The sequence below is a fragment of the Neophocaena asiaeorientalis genome, unplaced genomic scaffold (genome assembly GCF_003031525.2).
Source record: "Neophocaena asiaeorientalis asiaeorientalis breed wild unplaced genomic scaffold, Neophocaena_asiaeorientalis_V1.1 scaffold155, whole genome shotgun sequence".
NCBI lineage: Eukaryota > Metazoa > Chordata > Mammalia > Artiodactyla > Phocoenidae > Neophocaena > Neophocaena asiaeorientalis.
This window is the reverse complement of record NW_020173040.1, coordinates 7,060,107-7,083,317: the sequence shown is the minus strand read 5'-3', so window position 1 is coordinate 7,083,317 and position 23,211 is coordinate 7,060,107. Positions and strand designations below refer to the sequence as shown.

The window sequence follows — 23,211 nt, the reverse complement described above, 5'->3', positions numbered from 1 at the left end:
AACGTGGCTGGACCGTAAACTGTCTTAGAGGAGAGTGAGATTAAATTCTGGCAGCTTCCTCTAAAATAATAACAGAATAACATGTGGGAATACATCGTGGTTATCAGGGCATGCAATATGGTAGAAGATGAAATTGTAAATTGTTACGGCATACGGTAGAAAGCAGAGTAAAAGGATAAGTTTTAGGGAGGAAAAAAAAGCAGGAAAAAAAGACAGTCATATTTCCCCTTGACCCTGTCTCATTCTCTAGCTTGCCAACATGTAGGTCATGGAAGCAGACAAGAGACAGGAATGCATTCTCCCAGCACAGCCAAGTCACCCCGAGCTGGGCCTCCACTTCAGCTGTAGCCTGGCCTGATGCCATCCCCTTGGATCGATGGCCCTGGCTTGCATAAATTTGGCTTCTCCCTCTGCACGCTCCTATGGCATCCTCTTCCCCCCACCACCGTATCAGAGCCAATGGGATGAGCTTGGCACAGACCCATTCTCCCTACCCCTCCTGCCTCTGCACCATTCTCCCTCTGTCATCACACACTTAGCACGTACACCACCCTCATCCCACCTTCAAATGCATCGTGTGCTGACCTCCAGCATCCTTTCTGCCTTTCACCAGGACACACCACCACCAGGTCCATTCTTTCTCTCCAACATCTGCCAACACGTAGGACAGCCAGCATCCATGCGGTTGACTTTCTCACACCCTGATATCCCAATTTCCCAACATGGTCAGTTTCACTGACAGCCATCCCCTTGGCAGGGTGACACCCTAGACTTCCTCATTTCTTGGTACTTAAATAGCTTCCTGCTCTTCTACCGTTCCCCACCTGGCCCCTGCTTGTTTAGTTAATGCTTCACTGTGCCCTCTGGTTCTTCCTTCCCTGTTGTCCCCAAACTTCCTGCTCTTGCACTAGAAACCACTCCTCTTGGCTGGCATTTCCTTATCACTCACTTAACCAATTCTAGAGTCAGATCACTATGCCCTTCCTTAACCCACTACCTCCATCACCCTGCTCACCTTCAACCCTGGTGGGTTACCTTTTAGGTGATCTTTTTTTACAATGTCATCATTTTTAACTTTAATTACAACCATGTATATAAATGATAACACACAGGATAAGTTGAGAGAACAAGGGGATGTAAAGGAACTAATGATTTTATCTTGTATCACAGATCAGATAACAGCTGAGTAGGGCTCCTATTTCACAGAGTTGACTGTTTCAGATAATAAAGCATGGTCATTTATCACATCCACATGATTTTAAAACCTAAGCAACCTCTTTTATATTTTAACCAAAATAACGCAAAGAACAAACATGATACAAAGATCGGTTTGTGTGCGTATTTAACAAATGTGCATACATACATAATATTTTTAACAGTGTACAAAATCAGTGCATTTCACCATGTCAATTCAAGCAGAATTCCATCTTTCTAGATATAAACTGAACATCTCTTTTCATACATACTTTCTGACCTACCACTGCAGATCACACGCAGGCTTAGGTACTTTATGAAATCTCCTTTAAAAGAATCCATAATGTCATGTCTCAAAGCAATTAGGATGACACCACCTTTTAGGTGATTTTTATTTGCTTGTTTTTTAGTTCCCTGACCTGAGCTACTGGGATCGCTGAAGAAAATACTACCACCATCCTTATTAGACATACTTCATATTCACGCTATCTGATTTACCTGGGCAATAATGTGTGGGTGTTTTTCCTATTCCTAAGAATTCCCAAGAAATTCATCATAGCAGCTATTTCATAACCACTCTACTGGCCCCAAGTTCCCATCTCTCTGTGGATAAACTCATCTTTTATCCCTCTATTCTGACTGTCCTCTCTCCTTCATGTCACATCCACCCCCTTTGCTCACCAGACTGGAAAAGTATGGTCTTCTTTATAGGCATAATCCCTCAGTTATGGAAGAGGTGTGAAGACAAGAAAGATCAAGCCCAGATACGCTGTGATCTTTATTCCCTGTCAAGGCTCCACTTCTAGAAATGTGTCCTAATCAGTGCCTTGAGTTTAAGTAAAACCCATCCTCTATGGAGGAGAGAATCTTCTTGCTCCCCGTTTTGACCCTTTTAATGTGCAGTGGGATGGAGGGCGGGGAGAGGGGGGGCAAGATGTCTTGAGCTCCCCCTAGAGGCCGGTGGTGCACCATACAGTCCCCCTGCCTGCTTCTCCCCAGACCTTCCCTGCATTCTCCCACCTCCAGCTTTTACCCCTTGCTTAAATTCTTCCCTCCGCCATATCTAGCAACTGACATTCTTCCCATTCTTGAAGGACCAGTACAAACCCTACCTTTCCCAGTAATCTTTCTCAGTTGCACTTAATCTCTGAAAAGTAATATGACAATGTGGTTAAGCCAACTTGAGTTCAAATCTCATTTCTATCAGGATCTCATCATGTGACATTGGGCAGGTTATTTAATCTCTGTGAGTCTCAGTTTTTTATCTATAAAATGAGAATAGTAGTTGTACCTACCTCATAGAATTGTTTTGAGAATTAATGCCTAGAAAGTGCTTAGAAACAGTGCTGGACACATACTATAGGCTCAAAAGTATTAGTTATTTTTAATGTCGTTACCACTTTAATTCCTATTATAGCTTTAAGATAGGATAAAATGTAACAGAGTAACTAGTGTTGTGTCTTCTGGCTTACTAGGGTATAAATTTATATGGGGTAGCTAGATAGTAGCTCTGGACAGTTTTTCAGTGTAGGCCTCCAAAGCACTTATAATGAGTTGTACCCAAAGACATACTTTTCAAATATGTCAGGCTTGGATCATCCTCAGATTGCTGTTAAAAGCCTACCTGTCTTGGCTTCCAATCAGGCATCTAAAGAAAACAAAAGATAATAGGAATATAGTGTTTGAGTTTAGACTTTTTTCAATTATGGCTCCTGGTTTTAAAGAATTCTTATTTTTCACCCAAGTACTGACATCAAAATAGTTGGAGGACTTCCCTGGTGGTCCGGTGGTAAGACCACGCTTCCACTGCAGGGGGCGCAGGTTTGATCCCGGCTCGGAAAACTAAGATCCCACATGCCACACGGTGCGGCCAAAAAAAATTTTTTTTTTGAGGGAAGGGAGGCACCCGGGCACGTACTGTATGATGAAAATGTCAAGAAACATATGCCTCATCCCCTTCCCAGGTTATCTCAAACCCACTCGCTTCTCTCCAGCTCTTGGTCTTCCTCCTTGTACCAGCCCACCGTCTGCCTCTTCAGCTCTCATTATAGAGCGCTTCTACTCTTCCTCTATGCCTTCTCAGATTCCAGTAGCACCCACCCCTGCCTGCCTGACATAGCTGTAGCCCTTGGAAACCCAGACAGGCACAGGGCTACCTCGCCAGCACCCCTCTTGGGCTTGTGTCACCTCCTGCAGCATCCAACAGCAGACATTTATTTTATCTTTTGCTCAGTCATTCATTTGTTATTCATTCAATAAACAGTAAGAGTTTTCTCTTACTGTTTACTCTTACTTACTGTTTACTCCTGTTTACATGTACCAGACACTATGCTGTTCCCCAAGGACAGAGATGATCTCTCTGCCTGGGCATATATTGTTTTCAGTGTCAGGGGATAGCATTTCCTTATTAATTCTTTCAGGACTCATTCATCAAGTGCTACTGTGTTTTAGATGTTATGATACAAAATGAAAAGGATCCCTTCTCTTGTCTCTAAGAACTCAGAGTCTAGTAGGAGAGAGACATATATAAACAAATAAGGAGAATAAAGTGCCAATGATATCATAAAAGGATGCAGAAGTGCTCACTGCAGCTGGGGGATGTGAGGAAGAGTTTCAAAAAGGAGGAAGCTTTGAGCAGAATTCTGAAAGCTGTGTCCATTCATCAGATCCACACGGGACACAGGAGAATCTGGGAAAAGAGAACAGTGTCGGCAAAAGTGGGGTATGACAAATGGAGTGGTATGTTTGGGGAAACTGCAGGCAATTCCATAGGATTAGAACTGAGGTTGAAGGTGGGTTATGGTGAAAGGGAAAGCTTGAGAGGTGAGCTGTAGAGCATCTTGAGCCCCATAATGAGGAGTTTAGATTTTATCAAAGAAGGAAGTGACATAGTCAGATTTTATTTTGGTTTATTTACTCAGACAGCTGTCTAGATATATTTTTTACATTAATTTTTATTGGAGTATAGTTGCTTTACAATGTTGTGTTCGTTTCTACTGTACAGCAAAGTGAATCAGCTATACGTATACATATATCCCCTCTTTTTTGGATTTCCTTCCCATTTAGGTCACCACAGAGCACTGAGTATAGTTCCCTGTGCTATACAGCAGGTTCTTATTATATCTGTTTTATACATAGTAGTGTATATGTGTCAGTCCCTGTTTCTCAATTCATCACAGCCTCCCTTCCCCCACTGGTATCCACATGTTTGTTCTCTGCATCTGTGTCTCTGCTTTGCAAATAAGTTCGTCTGTATCATTTGTCTAGATTCCACATATAAGCGATATTATACGATATTTGTTTTTCTCTTTCTGACTTACTGCACTCTGTATGACAGTCTCTAGGTCCATCCACGTCTCTGCAACTGGCACAATTTCATTCCTTTTATGGCTGAGTAATATCCCATCGTATATATGTACCACATCTTCCTTATCCATTCCTCTGTTGATGGACGTTTAGGTTGCTTCCGTGTCCTGGCTATTGTCAATAGTGCTTCATATATGGATATATTGGAAAAATATGAGAGTGCAGGCAGGGAGTCTAGTCAAGGGGATATGACGATCTCTAGGTGAGAGAGTGTGAGGAGAGAAGCAGTGAGGCCACATTCTAACAGTGCTTCAGATGTCCCATCTAAGTACCTGATGGCTGGCTAGAGTTGGGAGCGAAAAGGACAGTGGTGTGCTTGTCAGTGTTTAACAAGCAGCTCTGGGGCAAGGTGGGTGGCGAGGAGGGAGAGGTTGCTGTCATTTGTTACCTTTGCTGATTTCCGTGGTGTAGATGCTCCCGTCATGGTTGGTTTCTGGCTGCCGACGTGGCATCATTGAATGCAGAGTTGGGAATGGATAGTAACAGTCTCACCGACCTGTGAGTCTGTGAGAGGAAGGGCCAGCATGCCAGTGGACAGGGAAAAATCGAGATGCCTCTAGAATCTGCCTGGAGGAGGTTGGTAGAAGATGAAGCCATTAACTTAGGGCATATAGGAAGAGGAGGACTGTTGGGATGGGTTAGGGAGGCAGAGATAAAGTGTTTAGGTTACAATATTTTAAACTTGAAGTAGCAGGAAGAGATTTCCAGTCAGCAGTGGACTATTAGATCTTGTGCTCTAGAGAAAGGTCTAGGTTAGACAGATCAACTTGGGAGGCATCAACCTAGAGTTGTTAGTTACAACTACAAGATCATCCAAAGAAAAGTTTAGAGCAAGAAGAGAAAGGGAGGAAGTGGCCAAGCACTGACACCTGAGGGGTGGTAGCGACAGCCAGCAGCATGCTGGCAACGAACAGTGGTGGGAAAGGACCAGAAGGAGGGTTGAAAGAAATGGCAGGGAGGCGAGACTTCTCCATGAACTGAGTGATTACGGGCGCCATGTGTCCTAGAAGGGTCAAGTACGAATACTGAAGGGACATTGTATTTGTCACTAGGGGACCATTGGTGGCCTTTCCCTGAGAGCTTTTAGTGCGGTGCTGTGAGCAGAAGCTCATCTACCCTCGGTTGAAAAGTGCATGAGAACCAAGTGTGGAAGCCATTCCTTCAGCCTGATGAGACACTTACTGTGTAATCTTCATGGGACTTCACAGCCCATTTAACCAGTCCCGCCTATAGCATCCCTTGTAGCCTCCTCTCAGCTGCCTGTGTTTCTACCCTAAAGAGAATCTGAAAAAATGCTGCCCGGGTTCTTGATAGAGCTCCAGAGGGGCTTATGAGATCCTCCATGCCAGTGGAAGCAATGCAGGCCAGCACCAACCAAGCAGCCCCATCCAGGGCTGGGTTCTGAGGGGCCTGGGTTCCACAGGGTAATAGGAAGGCTTAGAGGCTGCTTTGCAGCCAAAGCCCATTCGGGAGTGGCAGGAGTCAAGTGATGGTGAGACCAAGTGGAAACATCCAGCACAGATGGCTTGGGGCAGAAACCTGGCATGGCGCCAAGACTTAGCGTCGTGGCAGGGACACAACTGGAATTAGGGCTGGACACGAGCAGGCAATTGCGATAAACGGCCTCGGGCACCAGGGCTGGCCTTTACTGGGTAGGGCAGGCTGACACTGAGGCCAGAAGGAGGACCTCCAGAAGAAAGATCTCTTCGTTTTCTAGAAACGCCAAAAGATGTGGCATTTCTCATATCCAGCACAGTGGGAGAGTGGAGGAATGGGTTGGTACCCTCGCACTGGCCGCAGGCCCTCCAGGAGGATGCCATCGCTGCCTGGCCACTCTCCGTCTCATCAGGCTCGTCCAGTGTGGCAGTTTGGGGGCATATCCAGATGCAGAAGGAGGCAGTCACCCAAAACCAGACCAGTTTCTTGCCCAAGAACTGTGTCTGATGAGGCCACGCTCCAGGCACTGCTCCAGAGGAACTCACAGGCGTCCCAAGAGAGGAAGTGGCCCACGCCGTGGGACATGGCAGAGCCTGATCCCAGACCCCTCCCCAGGCATACATGCGAACTGAACTGCTGCATACCCAGCGTGAGGAATTGCTAAACAGGCCTGGTTGGGAATGGAGCTGGGGCCACAGGGCCTGCCTTCCAGCAGATGGGCATGCAGCCAGAGGGAGCGGCTGAGCTGCTCATGGCTCACCCAGCCATGGGCAGGGCCTTTACCAAGGCTGAACACTGCCTGTCACCTGCAGACTCCCCAGCCTGCTTTGGAAGGAGTCAGGTCCCATCTGCTTTAAGCCCCAAGCTCAGCTGAGGGACATCTGGCTACCAGTGGACCTGAATGTAATTAGAACCCTTCTCCGTGGTAATTAGAAACCATCTCCATGGCAATTAGAACCCATCTCCACACAGGATGCTGTGTGGGCTTATACCAGCCTCAGATCATCTCCAGCCTGAAGCATCGAGCCAGGCCTGTGCTGCATTCCCCATGTGGGCTTCTGCACCTTCCCAGTAAGAGCAGGAACGTTCAAGCTATGGCCTCATCTGTAGCAGCCCTCAGAGTCTGTCTCCACACCTCTCTCTCAGTTGCATGAGTTCAAAAGTCTGACTTTGACCCAGCTTAAACTCTGATTTTGAAGAACAGGTTGCAAAGCCATCCACGTGCACATTTATCTTTCCCATTGTCCGCCACTGAGGGATTAATGACCAGACAGGGTGTTCAACTGAATCCTTTTAAATGATAATAAAAAGAGATCTTTATAGGTGCATATAAACACATATATGTAGATATCATGGATATGTATGTGTGTAGACATACGTACATACCGTGCATTGTGACAAGTAGTCATAAAATGCAACCAGATAAGTAAAATTAGAAACCAGTGAGTAATAAAAAAGGAAAACAAACAAGGCTAATATAGGATTATGTCTTGAATTTTGCACTTCTGTTACGTGTGGGCACAAATTAAGCTCTAAACTTGATAACATAACTATCTTGGAAAAGGCAACCTGGTCGATTACACGGTTCAGTGTTTATCGGGCAGGAAATGGACTAATTACTCAGAGGAAAGTATAAGAGCTCCTGATGGTGAGACCACAGAGAAATCCTCCTGCCTCCTCCTTACAGAAGACATCACAAGGTGTAAAGGCTTCGGCAGGGTTCACACAGAAGACACAGATGCTCTTTCTGATTTTCCCTTCTCTCTCCACCAGTAGCGTCCCCTCAGATTGCCTTTGAGTTAATGCAATGGGACGCTCCGGGGCAGTGGTTCTTGACCTTTGCTGCCCATTTCAGTCACCTGGGGAGCTTTTAAAAAGTCTGATGCCCAGGCTGTTCCCCATAAGTCAGAATTTCTGGAGGTGGGACCCAGGGTACTGAGATTAAAAAACAATAATAACAGGTGTTTTGAATGTGCAGCAAAGTTTGAGAGCCACTGCCTAGTCAGAGTTGATATTGAAACGCTACACACCAGAGTTGTGACTGGTTGTTAAAGTAGGGACATACTTCCCAAATGGTTAGTAAGTAGCCTCTGCCTGAACCCCACGACTGTCTCCCAGCTGCTGGGACCCTCCTGCCAGGAGCCGTCTGACCTCCTCATAGTGTAACAATGTTGGGAGAGGGAACACTGCAAAGACCTGGTCCAGTGCTACAGCTGCCATCTGCTCTGGTTGACTGCACCCTCACCATGCAGATTGTTAAGTATTTGGCATAGCATCTCTGCCTATAATAATAGATGAACCGTCAGTTTACCAGGAATCCTCCTGCTTTTGATCATTGTTGAACAGCGGTAAGTCCAAAACTCTATATTGCCAACCGAAAGAAAACCTGTATGCCTTAACTGGCTGAGGGGAGCTTGACACCCTCTGTGAAGGGTCTGCGTCCCACTAGGGAAAGGTGTATACGTGACAGGCCACCCCGCTCCACTTAGAGATGAGCCGAGGGGAGCATTCGCGGGCAGAACCGTGGACAAGGGGCCTGGCCTATTAATTGCATCTCTGTGGGATTTGCATGCAAACTCATTATGCCTGTCCCTCACTTAGAACATTCTCTACCACAACCCTGTTGTTATGCACCCAACCCTGTTGCTTTTCTGAACTTACGGGCACCACCACACCCCAGCAGGCAGGCAGACTCTAAAGGGATCATGAACCACCCGAGAGGAGTCCAGGAGTTATTCTGGCAAACCAGGGTACTGGTGAACACACTCTAGTTCGCGCCCAGGGCCTGAGAAGTCCGTCTAAGCAGAGTCTTAATCTGGTTCTCCTCCCAGCGTATCCCTGCCAGTGCTACAACCAGGAGGAGCCGTAACCGGGGTCCTCCAAGGTTCTGATTCCCACCCTCCCCCCTACCCCGTCTCATGACCTGAATTCCACAGTGCCATTTCCATGGATCCAGTCTCTCTTCTGTCACTTCCTCCTTCCAGGCCCTCTAGCCCACGCTCCACCATCTGCCCATGGACCTAAGTACATCTTCAAAGAGGAATCAGTCTCCCACCTGCATCAAGCCCCCCTACTCACTTCAGAATCACCCTAGGACGCATTGAGGCCTTCCTTCCCACAGGTGGACAGAGCCACGGCTCTTGGGGGATGGGATCTGAGGAGTGTCCTCTTTGGCCTTAGCCCATTAACTGCAGCCAGTGCCCAGGAACAAGCAAGAGTCAGCTGACCCTTGATCCGTCTCGGCTTGCCCTGTTGTTTGCTGGCTGGACCTGCCTTTGTCCGCTGACATTAGTCATATATGAGAGCTTTTAAGTGCACTTGATATAAACGCTCTAACCTGTCACATTCCTCTGACGAAGGTGCTAACATTACCCACATTTATGAGTGAGAAAACTGAGGCTCAGAGAGGTTAAATGACTTGTGCAAATGGCGCTAAGATCCAAACTCAGATTCATCTGGCTTCCAAGTGCCTGTCCTACCTTTTCTTTGATCACTTGCTTCTTTAGGCCCCCAAGCTAGTTGAACTGACCCGCTTGGGTTATATGCTGCAGTTGGCCGGCTTCATCCTCCTTTTCAGATCCTTCAAACGCATTCACTCATCTCCCCAATCACTGCCTCCCTCAGATTTGGGGTACCCCTGGCCAAGCCATACTAGATTCTCAGGGGCCTCCTCCCCTAGGTGGTGGAGGCCCCACATATCAGACATCCCCTTACTGATGGAAACATTTAACCACTTAACCTCATGCCTCCCCAAACCAGAGCTTTGTAAAATAATTTACATGCTTCCATGCAATTCATTCAAACGTGCATTCTTTGCTGCTCAAGTACCAGATAATTGTGAAATTTACCCCCATCTAAGGATGTATAATATATATATCATTACTTACGTTTTAGTTCTCAAATGTTTTAAAAGAGGAAAAAAGAATTTGTTGACTTGTGCCAGCCTTGGAAGATTACAGTCAAAAAGTTTTCATCATTGAGATGTTTGTGTTTTCTTTTCTTTCTTTTTTTTTTCCTACAGAAATGCAACCAGAGATGAAGACCAACCTTGGCAAGCAGGGTCCTCAGATCCTTGGTGTCCAGAGAGTCTACATTCAGACAAGGGAAGAGAAGCGCCTTAACCTGACCGTCGGGAGCAGAGCCTATTTGCTGCCCAACACATCTGTGATTATTAAATGCCCAGTGCGACGATTCCAGAAATCTCTGATCCAGTGGGAGAAGGATGGCCATTGTCTGCAGAACTCCAAACGACTCGGCATCACCAAGTCAGGCTCACTAAAAATCCACAGCCTTGCAGCCCCCGACATCGGCATGTACCGGTGTATTGCAGGCTCTGCCCAAGAGACAGTGGTGCTCAAACTCATTGGCACTGACAACCGGCTCATTGCACCCCCAGCCCTCAGAGGGCACACAAGGGAATATCCTGGGATGGACCACAATGAAGCCAATAATTTGGGAGCCACATGGCATAAGATGAGGCAGAAGTGGAGTAACAAAAATGAGCTTTATTTGGACGATGGCCAAATTCATCACCAGCCTCTCTTACGAGCTCTGTTGGGCCACTGCAGCCATTCTGCAGGAAACGCCAACTCCTGGGAGTTTGAGAAAAAGCAGTTTGAATCCGCAGTTAAACAGGGAGCCTACAGCATGGATACCGCCCAGTTTGATGAACTGATAAGGAACATGAGTCAGCTCATGGAGACCGGAGAGGTCAGTGATGACCTTGCGTCCCAGGTGATATATCAGCTGGTGGCCGAGTTAGCGAAGGCGCAGTCTGCACACATGCAGTGGCGGGGCATCCTGGGAGAGGCGCCTCCCACGGCTCACCTAAGGGGGGAAACGGGAAGTGTGCCCCAAAGCTCCAATTCGAAAAACTCAGGCAAGCTGACATTCAAGCCAAAGGGACCTGTTCTCTTGAGGCAAAGCCAGCCCACCTCGATTTCTTTTAATAAAACAGTACATTCAAGGATTGGAAATACAGTCTACATTACAAGAAGGACGGAGGTCATCAATCTACTGTGTGAGCTTGTTACCCCCGGTGAGGCCACATATACGTGGACCAAGGATGGAGCATTGTTACGACCCTCCGAAAAGTAAGTAAAACAAGAATACGGTGTTTCCTCTGTAATACCATCTTAATGGTTCTGCTTCCAGCTTTCTTGAAAATATTTTCAAATCCCTTCTCCTAAGAATGTGTTTCCAACAGGATTCTTTAGGAGAGAAACTCAAAAATGTTAGGGTATGGAATGTAAAATGGTTAGCTAGTGGGAAGCAGCAGCATAGCACAGGGAGATCAGCTCAGTGCTTTGCAACCATCTAGAGGGGTGGGATAGGGAGGGTGGGAGGGGATATGGGGACATGTGTGTGCATATGGCTGATTCACTTTGGTGTACCACAGAAACTAACACAGCATTGTGAAGCAGTTATACTCCAGTAAAGATATATTGGAGTATAAAAAATGAAAAGAAAGAAAATCAAAGTAGTCTTTACTTGACCATCATTTTAAAGTGGAGGGCTAAGTGGCTACCAGTTCAAGGAGAACAGTTACTTTCTCCTCAGCCTATTATAGATAAGATTGTTTTCTGGCTTCCATTTTTGTTGTTGAAAAGTGTGTTGTCAGTGTAATTATCATTCATTGGTAGGTAATACGTTCTTTTTCTCTGTTTATCTTTCAAAATTTATTCTTATCTTTGGTGCTCTGCAGTTTTATGATGGTAAGTCTACGTGAGTGTCTTGTTTTATTTATCTTGCTTGAAATTTGTTGCACTTTCTGTACTGAGGATACATATATTTTATCAGTTCTGGAAAATTCTCAGCCCATTTTCTTTTTTTTTTTTTGGCGGTACGCGGGCCTCTCACTGTTGTGGCCTCTCTCGCTGCGGAGCGCAGCCTCAGCGGCCATGGCTCACGGGCCCAGCCGCTCCGCGGCATGTGGGATCCTCCTGGACCGGGGCACGAACCCGTGTCCCCTGCATCGCCAGGAGGACTCTCAACCACTGCGCCACCAGGGAAGCCCCCCATTTTCTTTTTGAATATAGCTTTTTCTTCTTTCTTTCTAGAATATCAAATAAATGTATGTGAGAATTTCTCTGTCTCAATCTTCCCTGTGTTTCAACCTCTCTTTCATATTGCCTCTTTTACTTTCTAGTTTGCTACTTGTCTCTTCAGCATTGTAAAAAACTAAGTGGATATTAGCCCACCCACTTAGTTTTCCATTTCAGTGACCACAGACATAATTTTTAGAAGTTCTGTTTGGTTATTTTGTGGATTGTTGAATAACTTTTGATAGTTTGTCAAGGTGTTCTTCTATTTATGTATATATTATGTAAAGTATAAGATCATACATTAAATATAAATAATCCAAAAGCTCTAACTAAAAGCCAGAGATTGTCAGAGGATAACAAAGCAACAACTAAAATATAGGTTGTCAACAAGAAGTGCGCTTCAAATGTAAAAACACAGATAGGTTAAGAGTAAAAGGATGGAAAGCAGCATATCAAATAAATGCATACTTGAATGTTTCTAACAGCCTTATTCATAATAGCCCCAAACTGGAAATAGGCCAAATGTCCATCACCTGATGGCTTTGTAAACAAATTACGGTATGTTCATAAAATGGCAAATGCTCATCATAGATAAGGAAGGAGCTACGGATATATATACATCAATATGTATGAATATCAAAACCATTATGTTAAGTGAAAGAAACCAAGCATAAAAGACTACATACTTTATAATAATTCCATTTCTATAAACTTGTAGCAAAGACAAAATTACAGTGATAGAAAGAAGGTCAACGGTTGTCATAGTCCTAAGGTTTTGGGGGAGGGGACTTGGCTGCAAGGGAGCAAAGGGAACTTTTTGAGGTTATAGAAATGTTATATATCTTGCTTGTGGTGGTGGCTACACGAATGTATACATGTGTCAGAAGTCAAATTGTACACTTAAAGTTAGTGAATTTTATTGCCTGATAATTACAGTTCAATTTATAAAACGTGTCTCAAAACAAAAAATCTTTATAGTATTATACTTCCTTTTCCCCTCTCTCATGTGCTATTTTTTATCATACATTTTACTTCTACTTACATTATATACTCTAAAATGCATTGCTACTCTATGTATTCTATACAATCACCTGTCAATTAAAGGATTTTTTTTTTTTTTTTCCTGGTACACGGGCCTCTCACTGTTGTGGCCTCTCCCGTTGCGGAGCACAGGCTCCGGATGTGCAGGCTTAGCGGCCATGGCTCACGGGCCCAGCCGCTCCACGGCATGTGGGACCTTCCTGGACCGGGGCGCGAACTCGTGTCCCCTGCATCGGCAGGGGGACTCTCAACCACTGCGCCACCAGGGAAGCCCCTAAAGGAATTTTTAAATGAAAAAAAAAAGTCAGGGTATGGTTTTCACATGTGCATGGGAATTCTCAGAATGAAATCGTACTGTCCCAATCGTTATCACATAGCTGTGATACAAGACTGGATACCGTTAAGATTGAATTTAAGCATGTACAGACTCTCTCTTTGCAGGTCACTTAACATTTAAAAATAAAATCAACATAAGGCCGTTAAAAAAGCATACTTATAGTAATCTTACATTGTGTAGGAACTGTAAATCAGAATCTTCCATATCTAGGAGATGTGGTACCGCATTTGAACTCACACCAGCCCCATGAGTTTGGCAGGGTAGGGGTTAATACTTTTCTGATGAGGTCGTTGGAAAACAGAATCTCTTGCTGGATTCACCTAAATGCTTCCACATTCAATCTGTTGTGATAGGTTGTGGGTTTTTTTTTTAATTTTCAAAGGATAATTTAGTTCCCAGCTGGTCAAGTAACAAGGATCATTCTGACTTCACACCCATTTGAGAAACAGTTGGGGGCATAAATTGTAAATGGAAACAAAAAAATTAATGATTTTCTTTCCCTTCTCAGACCATTTTTCCATAAGATTGTGGTATAAGAAGGCTACGAACAAATGCATCATGACATTACACTAGCTTCACCTTTCATTCCTACAGCCCAAGTTAACGAAAGGGAAACAAGACGATTTCTAAAAAACACATATATTCTAGGAAAATCTCTCTAGTAAAAAGTGTGACTAGTATGACGGTGTGTGTGCATGTGAGCACTTTTGGGGTATTTCCATGCCTTTGTGGTGCCATAAGGTTCCCCTTTAGAATTAGTAAGATGGGGATCTATCACCTCACATTGGATTTCCTGGTGGTTTTTCCCATAGTTAAAAAGAAGTTATGAAACTAATATACTATGGTAAATCAACTATACTTCAATAAAAAAAAAAGAAGCTACACCCTGTTATTCCTGACACTGAGATCTTCCAAGTCCAAGTGCAAATACAGATTTAAAACCTGTTTTTTATAGCTGATTCACTTTGTTATACAGAGAAACTAACACACCATTGTAAAGCCATTATACTCCAATATAGATGTTAAAAAAAAAAAAGATATGTTGTTTTGGTTGACGTTTATAGAGAGAATTTGGCTTCATACAGATATGTCAGTTGGAAAGAGAAGGAATATTTTCATAGCCCTTTCAGGTAATTGTGGCTATTCCTTTTTAATGCTACACTAAAACTAGACAAGTGGTAGTTTCTTAAGGTTTAGCTGGAACATGGAATCTAAAGCCATATTAATGAGATTTTGGTTACTCTGTTACAATGAAATCTATTGGTTTCTCTTGCTGTTTGAATGGATCTTGTAACTATACTAGATTTTATAACATCATACATTGGTCGTTTGGAAAATACTGGCTGACTGAGTTATACGCATCTTCCAAATGTTGACACATTTCATTATACAGTACAAAAAAGATGTTCTTTAATATTACTACCCAGCTTTTCAGAAGAGTCTTTGAGTTTTCGAAAGCAGTCAAACTCGCAATGAAGGTTACTGATTTTCCAAAATTCTAATTTTCCCTTGAAAGCTCGAATTTTATCATTGGCAACAAATACTGTCAGTTGCTTTCCTTGAAGTGGCCAGCTCGTTTTTGTTCATTTAAAAAATTATCTTCCAAATACCCAAGTCCAAATAATCATGGTTTGTCTGTCAGTCATTCTTGCAAGTAAAGTTGGTATGCCATGAAAAAGCAGCTAGTTCAGCTAGCAGTTCACACAATCACACCAGCACACTTGGGCGTGCAGCAGAAGCGCTTTGTATTTCCTGTTTTGTCCTACAGAATATTTAAAAACTTACACTCAAGGGTCAAGTTATAGTAAAATTAATAAGTTCTACTGCTTCATTAAGGACATTCTTAAGGGAAACTGGCATTTTTGTTTTTACTACAAGTGTGTGGTACTAAGAATACAGTGACTACTGGTACCCTTTGGTGCCACTGCCTCGGTTCCAGTTGAGGTACCAATAGTTTTACCCACCACTGCTTTTACTATGAGTGCAAATGTCAACACAGTGAAAAATGCAAGTAATGGCTTAGTATTTACTGTTATGAGGATAGTTTTGAGCTCACGGACCCCTGGCGTCCATGGACTACCCTTCGAGGACAACTAAACAGTTTCACTTTAGAAATTATAAGGCAACAAGAGGCTGAGAAGGTTGATCAGTTGACTTGTGGCCATAAAGTACTACAGGGATGTAGTAGAGCTTGGTCAGTTTAAGTCAATGTTTGTTGAATTGAGTTGATTTTAGATTGTTTGACTTGTTCAAATGGAATTAACATTCTTTCTGAGGCTGAGACTCCTGGAAACCCTATAAAGGTTCTGACATACCACTCAGATGTGTTTCTGCATACTCTGAGGATCAACCATTTGCTATTGAAACAATCCTATATGGCTATTAAGAGTTTTAATGTTTTAAGGGAATTTTTAAAACATCTATTTTTATTTCCATTTTTTCCTCAAATTTACCTAATTAATTTTTTCAACTTATGTTTAAACTCCTGTATGCAACAAAGTTCTCACTTTTAGATATATTTTTCAGAATTTCACAAATCTTTTCAACTGAAGAAATTCTGAAATGGAATTATGTTTCTGTGAGCCTCTCTCCCTTAAGAGGAAACAGTGTGGGCGTGGAGTACGTTTGGACACCAGCTGAGTAAGAAATCTCAGCTAGGAAGGGAAGGCTGTGGGTAGGTTCACTAGGGATGATGTCTATGGAAAGATCAGCCTCGTTATTACTTCAGGTTAAGAATAAGGTTATGCAGCAAAGGCCAAGATCAGATTCCTTAAAGAACTTTCAGCCCACGGACTGGTCCAGGCTGGATACTGGGTGGCACCACCCGGCAGGAAGGTTCACATGTGCTCGACTATTTCTAATCTCAGTGATTTCTCACTGCGCTGTAAAACTGAGGCCAAGAAAACCAAGGAATCATCTGAGAAGCGCTAAGTCATACAAACGTACATACGAAATAATTTAAGAAAACACTTCAGTGTATACACATTTGTCACGTAGAGTTATTAGTTATACTTTTATTCTTAATCAACTATTCCTTAATAGGGATTTGACAGTGCAAGTCTAGCCCTAGTAATAGCTAGGTCTGCCATATTCCTGGTTTTGTTCTGGGCGATTCAGCTGTTTTCGTTTCTGCCCACCCTTGATTATTTCATTTGTGGGCTGCAGGAGAGCTTGCATCCTCCTAGTGCATTTATTCTCTCCCATTATTCTGTTCTGTTCTAGTCATTCATGCATTTAGTCATTGAATGTTTTTGAAAACGTGCTGTATACAAGGCACTGTGCTAAGCATAGAAAAGGCACAGCCGTGAATAAGATTTGGTCCCTGCTCTTGACAAGATCACAGTCTGGTGGGAATAAAAAGATTTTATAAATATTTTTTTTAAATATATGAACCAGAGCAGAAGAAGCCCAGAGGGGGCAAAAGATAACTCTGGGAGTATTGGGGAAAGCTTTACCGGGGAAATTACATTTGCTCCAGGACTCAGTGGGTAAGTCAGAGTTTGCCTGGAGTGGGGAAGGGCATTCCAAATAAAGTGAACAACGTATGCTAAAGCTCGGGGTGATGACAGATCATGGAATATCCTGGAACCTGTTAGAGGTTCATCATGGCTGGAGCATAGGATGAGCCAGCAACATGAAGTGACAGGAAATGAAGTGGCCCCGTTCAGTTCATGAAGAAACATACAATGTTTAATGGTCATGTTGCTAAGATCTGTAAAGTGCGAAGGGGCAGGGGAAAAAAAATAGTATATGGACCACTGATTCAGACAACCTATTAACAACTTCAAATCATTAAGAAAAAATTAAAATAAAATGAAAGCAGAACAAGTACTCTTTCTCATTTCCTGAATAATTACGTCACCTGTGAGGATACACCTGACCGACTCTGATTCTCCAAGTGGTATTTACATGCAGGTGTTTATGAATATCAGGTGGTATTTACATGCAGGTATGATATTGGGAAGCCATAAGGAACTCACACAGTGTAGTCCTGATTCTTAACAGCGTAGTCAAGATCCAATATAATGCAGCTTGAGCCTTCTTACCTCCACTGACTTTTTCATACCGTGATAGTGAGATAATAACCATTGCCGGGCAGCAGTAACTAAAGGTCCACTCACTTCCAGTGTGAAAATCTGAAATGAAAAGTCCACGTCTGCAGTTCGTTAAGAAGGATCGGGGCAGAAAATGAGGGCTTAACATCTGGCAAATTAAGGTTTGCTTGTTTGTCTTTTTTTATTTATTTTTAATTTTATTTAGTTTTTAAACATTTTAGTATAATTTTAAAAGCCTTTGTGTGGGAAAATGTTGACACACAGAAAGTGTAACATTGATTAAACGTTACATATGATATAGATCTTTGGCATTCTAAATAACACCGTAAACTTATTTTTTAAACGTTCTTATTCACTAAACAAATTAGTTTCAGGAATCACAATACGGTTAGCCCATAAATTCTTTAGGAGATTGGGTATTGTAAACATTGGAAAATGAAACTTACAGATGTTCTTTATTTATTATTATGAGCTATAATAATGGAAGCCAGTCTGAAGAGAGTTTCAAAATTATGTATTTCTGAAGGTTATGTCACTTGGATAAAAATGAGTTTATAGGAGTGACATAAGACTGGACTTAATCCTTTGAGGACTCAAGAGCATAATTTAAGCGTGACAGATTTAGAAATGAGGACTTTGTTCTCATTCATACAAAAACTAAAAAATTAATAACTTATTATCCAAGTTTAGGCATATCCTTAACAAAGTAGAATCCATTATCTCTGTTGTCTCACTTGTGACTTCAGGAGAAAGTGAATTTAAGTTCTTTATTTTCAACGACTTTTAAACTGCTGTAATAAAAAGGAAGTGAAATTTTCTTAAGTTTTCAACATTTATTCTGAAGAAATTTGAAAGAATATAAACAATAGTGAAATCATTCTCTACTGACAGTCATATAGGATGGTCCTCTAGTCTCATAAACCAAAAGATTTATTATTTCACATAGAATTAGAAGAGAAACCCCAGTTAAAATAATATGAAGCGAAAATTGCTATAGAATATAATAATTTATGGCACAATGTTTATTTTCTGTTCATAAGTGGTAGAGTGGGTCAACCCTGAATTTTAAAAAAATTAATAAAGGAGATTCAATTGGCCATTGACAGATTTTGCTATCTTTAACTTCTCCCTTTCAACTGTTTCCTTCTTGTTTTCTTATAAAAACCTCTTCCACTCTCTTATAACTAATATTTCACTGAACACTTGGGAATTTTCTATTTCTCCCTTTCCTTCCATAGCCAAAATCGTGTTCAGGAACACCATGCACGTGTATACAGTTTGTACTTTGCACAAAGGTACCCAGCTGAGTGGGCAAATCTCTGGCTGAAATTGAGCTCACAAATTGCCCACAAAGCTGTGAAAGGCATTGTCTCTCCAGAGGAAGGGAAGGAGGTGGACAGAAGGGAACCCTCTGCTCACCAACCCCTGAACTTCGAGGCTACGTTTGCCAAGGGTGAGGGTCAACTTTTTTTCAAATTCATACAGATATCCTGTAGCCTAGAAGCAGCCCTAGTCTTCAGAGTTGCTACACCCACTGCAAATGTTTCTAACATTTTCCAAGGAGTCGTACCTATTAAAGTCAACTGTAACACAGTAAGGTGTGGGTCAGTAATGATGACAGACAGGTGAAATTCAGTATGTGTAGAACTGAGAAATAGAGAAGCATGAGACACAGCATCACTTAGCATCTCTGAACTATACACAAGGGAATCAATGCTGATCCCTGTTTGAGATCATCTTTCCCAGGGAACCATACTATTGAGGAACAGTAGCGTGGAGACTGTGTGTACCTAATAATCCCTGCTACACTTCTTCTGTAACTTCACCTAGAGTTTACCTTACTTGGACTTTTGATTTTCCTGTAGAGAATGACACACATGTCTCATGTGGATTTGTAAGGTGCAACATTAGTGAAATTTTAATAATGACTGACAAATTACAAAAGAAAGGGAACGATCAGATGATTTAAACTCACTATTAGTATTCAGTACTATATTTTTCAACTTGAAAGAAAAATATGTAATGTACCAAGAAAAATTGCAGTTGCGTTTTCTTGAAATGTATAGTCTTAAAATTAAACGAATCTTACACTTCGTTTGCAATCTCATTTGTCTTCTTTAAAACGTGGTAGATTAAGCATTGAGTCCATCCAGAAAAGTCTGTTCTCATGCAAAGTGAGATAGGGTGATTGGATCTCCAAGTACATTCCAGCTCTACCATTTCCCTGAGTCTCAGCCAAGAAGAAGGACTTTTCCACCCTCTAGTCTATATCGTTATCCGCTTATAGGCAGGAAGCTTGACAAGATCATCTTCTGGGATCCTTGCCAGCCCAAAGTCAGTCATTTTGCTGTCTTCATTCTCTGTGAGTTGCTGTGGTTCTAGAAGAGTTCAGTGTGTTACACGAGCGCATCCTCTTTCTGACTGTTCTACAGAGTCATTGTGGATGGAATGGGGAAAATACAGATACAGAAACCTACAAAGAAAGAACAAGGAATATATGGATGTTCTGTCGCTAATCATCTGGGTTCGGACGTGGAAAGTTCTTCTGTGCTGTATGCAGGTAATGCCTGTTGTTGACACCTGGAATGCCTGGGTTTTGTTTTGTTTTGAACATGAAACTCTGGAGCAGCAGTTTGCATGCAGCAGAGTAACCGGGAGGTGGGGTTAAAACCCAAATGTCTAGACCCCATTCCCAGAGGTTCCGACACAGCAGGCTTGGGATGGAGTCTGAGAATGTGCATATTTGACATGTCCCCAGGTTATGCCAGTGCTGCTGGCCTGAGGACCACACTTTGAAAACAGCTGCTCTGGAGTTTGCTTTCTAAGAATTGGGAATTAATGAGACAGGGTTTAGTCGGCGGTGTTGATAGTATGGACTTTTCATTTTTAAAGCGCCACCAGCCGGCGAAAGAGAGTAATGATCCTTTAAAGGTTGATGTATACCTCGCAATGGCATACCCCCCAATCCTTAGAAACACTTTCAGGAAACTGTCATTGTAAATTAGTGTAAATTGTTCCAGGATGTAGAGAAAGTCACTTTAATATAAAAGTTTGCTTTTTTTTTTATGAAGGAACATTTTTAGGTGGCAGAGTTGTAAGCAATGCTTCCTTGTGTCAGGCTCATGTTCTGGGATTAAAACTAAAATAAGTTATCCTCCAACTCTCTGCTGTGTGGTTTCTGGTATCTATGGCTCAAATAAACTAAGGTGAGGAGAAAGACAATATCAGGGATTGCAACCCAGCATTTAGACAACTAAGCATTGATGTAGCCAGTACATCGCATCTCTAAATAGAGGAGGTTGGACCAGTTGATTTTAAAAGCTCCGTGAACGTGCCAGGCTTGATGCTAAGTCCTTCTCCTGGCTGCATTCCCAAGGTAGGGCCTTCAGGCCTTGATTTTCTGTGCCTTGATCCTCCTGGACTGTTCTCTCCTGTGAGCATCAGCTCTTTTCCAGAAAACCTCAGTTCCAAGGTTCTGGACTTGCTGGGAGGAATAGAAGTCTCTCTTGCAGCTCACACATTTCCCCGTAAGTCCATCCCAGAACAGCTCAGATTCATGAGAGAGCTAGTGCAAGGTCCTCAGGGGCCAGAGGACATAGGACAATGACAGCCCTTTCCCAGCCCAAGAGTTCCTATCTTTTCAATTCTCAGGATAGCACTTCAGTGCCCCAAGCACTCCAGGAGCAAATGGAACATTTTGTCCCCCAGACATGGTCATTCCCAAGTTCTCTTCTCCAGAATACATGGTTACCAAACACCAAAGTGTTATTCTTTCATGTCCTATGCGTTGGTGATAAAACAGATTAAAGAAATACGATGTGGCCTCTCCCTCCAAGAGCTTACCTGCTAATGGGGTGGAGGAGGGAAACCAACCACGGCAACAGTTCTGCAGTAGAGGAAGGTGGCCTTCCCTGACCCCCCACATGCTCCTGAGAGACACCTGGGCAACCAGCACCTTTCTCTACCTCAACAGCCATCACCCTGTAATGGTAATGGTGTCTCCCACCAGTCTATGAGTTGCTTGAGGGCAAGAATGGTTGTTTTCCAACTTCATATTCCCATTCTCCAGCCCAGGCACAAAGTATGTTTCCTGAGTGAGTTCATAAATGAATCTGGTAGAAGTACATGGTTCTTAAAGTCCAGGAAAATAAAAGTCTGTGAATGAATTCCTGATTCTTTATGACCTTGTTTTTATGATTCATCTTTTCCATGCAAGTGTTATGCAGGTTTGTTTCAAATTTTCCTTCCAGGAAGAGAGTCAGATGGTCCCAAGCCCTCCTGTGTTTTGGTCCTGCTTTAACTCATCCAAGGCTGCACTGCAGAGATGTTATTCCTGCCGTGCCATGTCTTGTTTGCATGAACTTCTGAATTTCTTCTTTTTCGAAGTATCAAAGAGGACTTTATCCTCAATTTTGGTTATAAAACCAAACTATCCTCACAGTCTGTATATGGTTGTAGCAAAGCCTCTTTGTAGATATCTCTTTGAATGCATCCATCTGTCCATCTGTCCCCTGAGCACCTCCAGGCTGTGGATGTGCAAGTCCCCATGGGGCACCACGAGGGATGCGGAGAGAGCCAGGACTCCGCCCCTGCTCTCAAAGAACTCAGCAAAGCTTACCAAATGCAGCATGGTTTACTCAGAGCAAAAGCCTGAACCTAACATAGTTTCCTGCTCCCTTTGAATTAAGAGGCACCTGCCATCTTGTCTATTGGAAGAAATATCACCAGACCGGAGCACAGCCATCTCTCCGTCGTGATTGGAGGCATCGTGGAAGCACCCCAGCGAGCAAACGTGACCATCCAGTGTCCTGTAAGAGGTGAGCGTGGTCATTCCCAGTGGGAGAGCACAAGGCCAGCCCAGTGTGGCCGGGAGTCGCCAGCTGTCATTTTGGTAGCTCAGACAGCCCTGCAAGCTTAAAAATCTGATTGTCCAGCACCCGACAGAGGATATGTCTCTCAAGGGTGAGCTGACACCAGCTCATGAGACCAGTGTGTAAAACAGAATGCAGTTTAATCATTCTCATTGAGGACTATGAGGACAGGTTCAGGACCTGCCCTGTACACTGGCATGCTCACACTGGCAAGACCAGAACACCCTGTCCCTGCGGGCAGATCTGCGCAAAAGGCCAGCTTCTAGCAGGTGATTGCTTGGTGAGTATGGAGTTGGAGCAAGGAGGTTTGTTGGAAATCATTAGCTGTGTCCTCCAGCTGGACAAAGGCTGTGCTAGGCAAGGCCAGGTCGGAGAGTGGGGATGTCAGGGTTCTGTGGCCTAGGCTGTCTGTCCTGGACTGTCCTTGGGTGAGCATCACCAGTCTGTGCCCCAGTGGCTCTTTCTGCTTTGTTTACAACAGCAGCCAAACCTTCTTTCTAACTGACTCATTCTTTCTTTAATAGAAATGCCATTTTCAGTCTGACGTTGTCTTCATCTAGGGCCATTCTATCTCTTTAAGCCATGGATTCTTAAGTCTTAACCCCGGGCCCATGCGTGCCCCAACTGAGATTAATATTATACGCTGTACACACGTACATTTTATGGGGGCCAGGGGGGCTGTGTGAATAGCTTTGATCAGTTTCTCAGAGAGACTTATAAACTCCTCAAAATTAAGATCTACTATGTTAGGGTGACCTTGCATGTGCCTGTCATTTACTGTGCATTGATTTAATTCTCTGGGGAACTGTATTTGCCTGGTTTCCTAGTTCTAACGGGGTACCTGTAGTTGCAGCCCCTTAAGATGA

At 43.3% G+C, this 23,211-nt stretch overlaps 1 protein-coding gene across 1 annotated transcript in view; it reads left to right on the top strand.

The window, feature by feature from the left end:
• The window catches only part of ADAMTSL3 (ADAMTS like 3), a 358,752-nt gene that overhangs the window by 290,665 nt on the left and 44,876 nt on the right, over positions 1-23,211 (top strand). Inside the window, 3 exon segments of the mRNA XM_024742722.1 lie at positions 10,019-11,090; positions 19,907-20,034; positions 22,163-22,291. Coding sequence (XP_024598490.1) covers positions 10,019-11,090; positions 19,907-20,034; positions 22,163-22,291 — 1,329 coding nt within the window.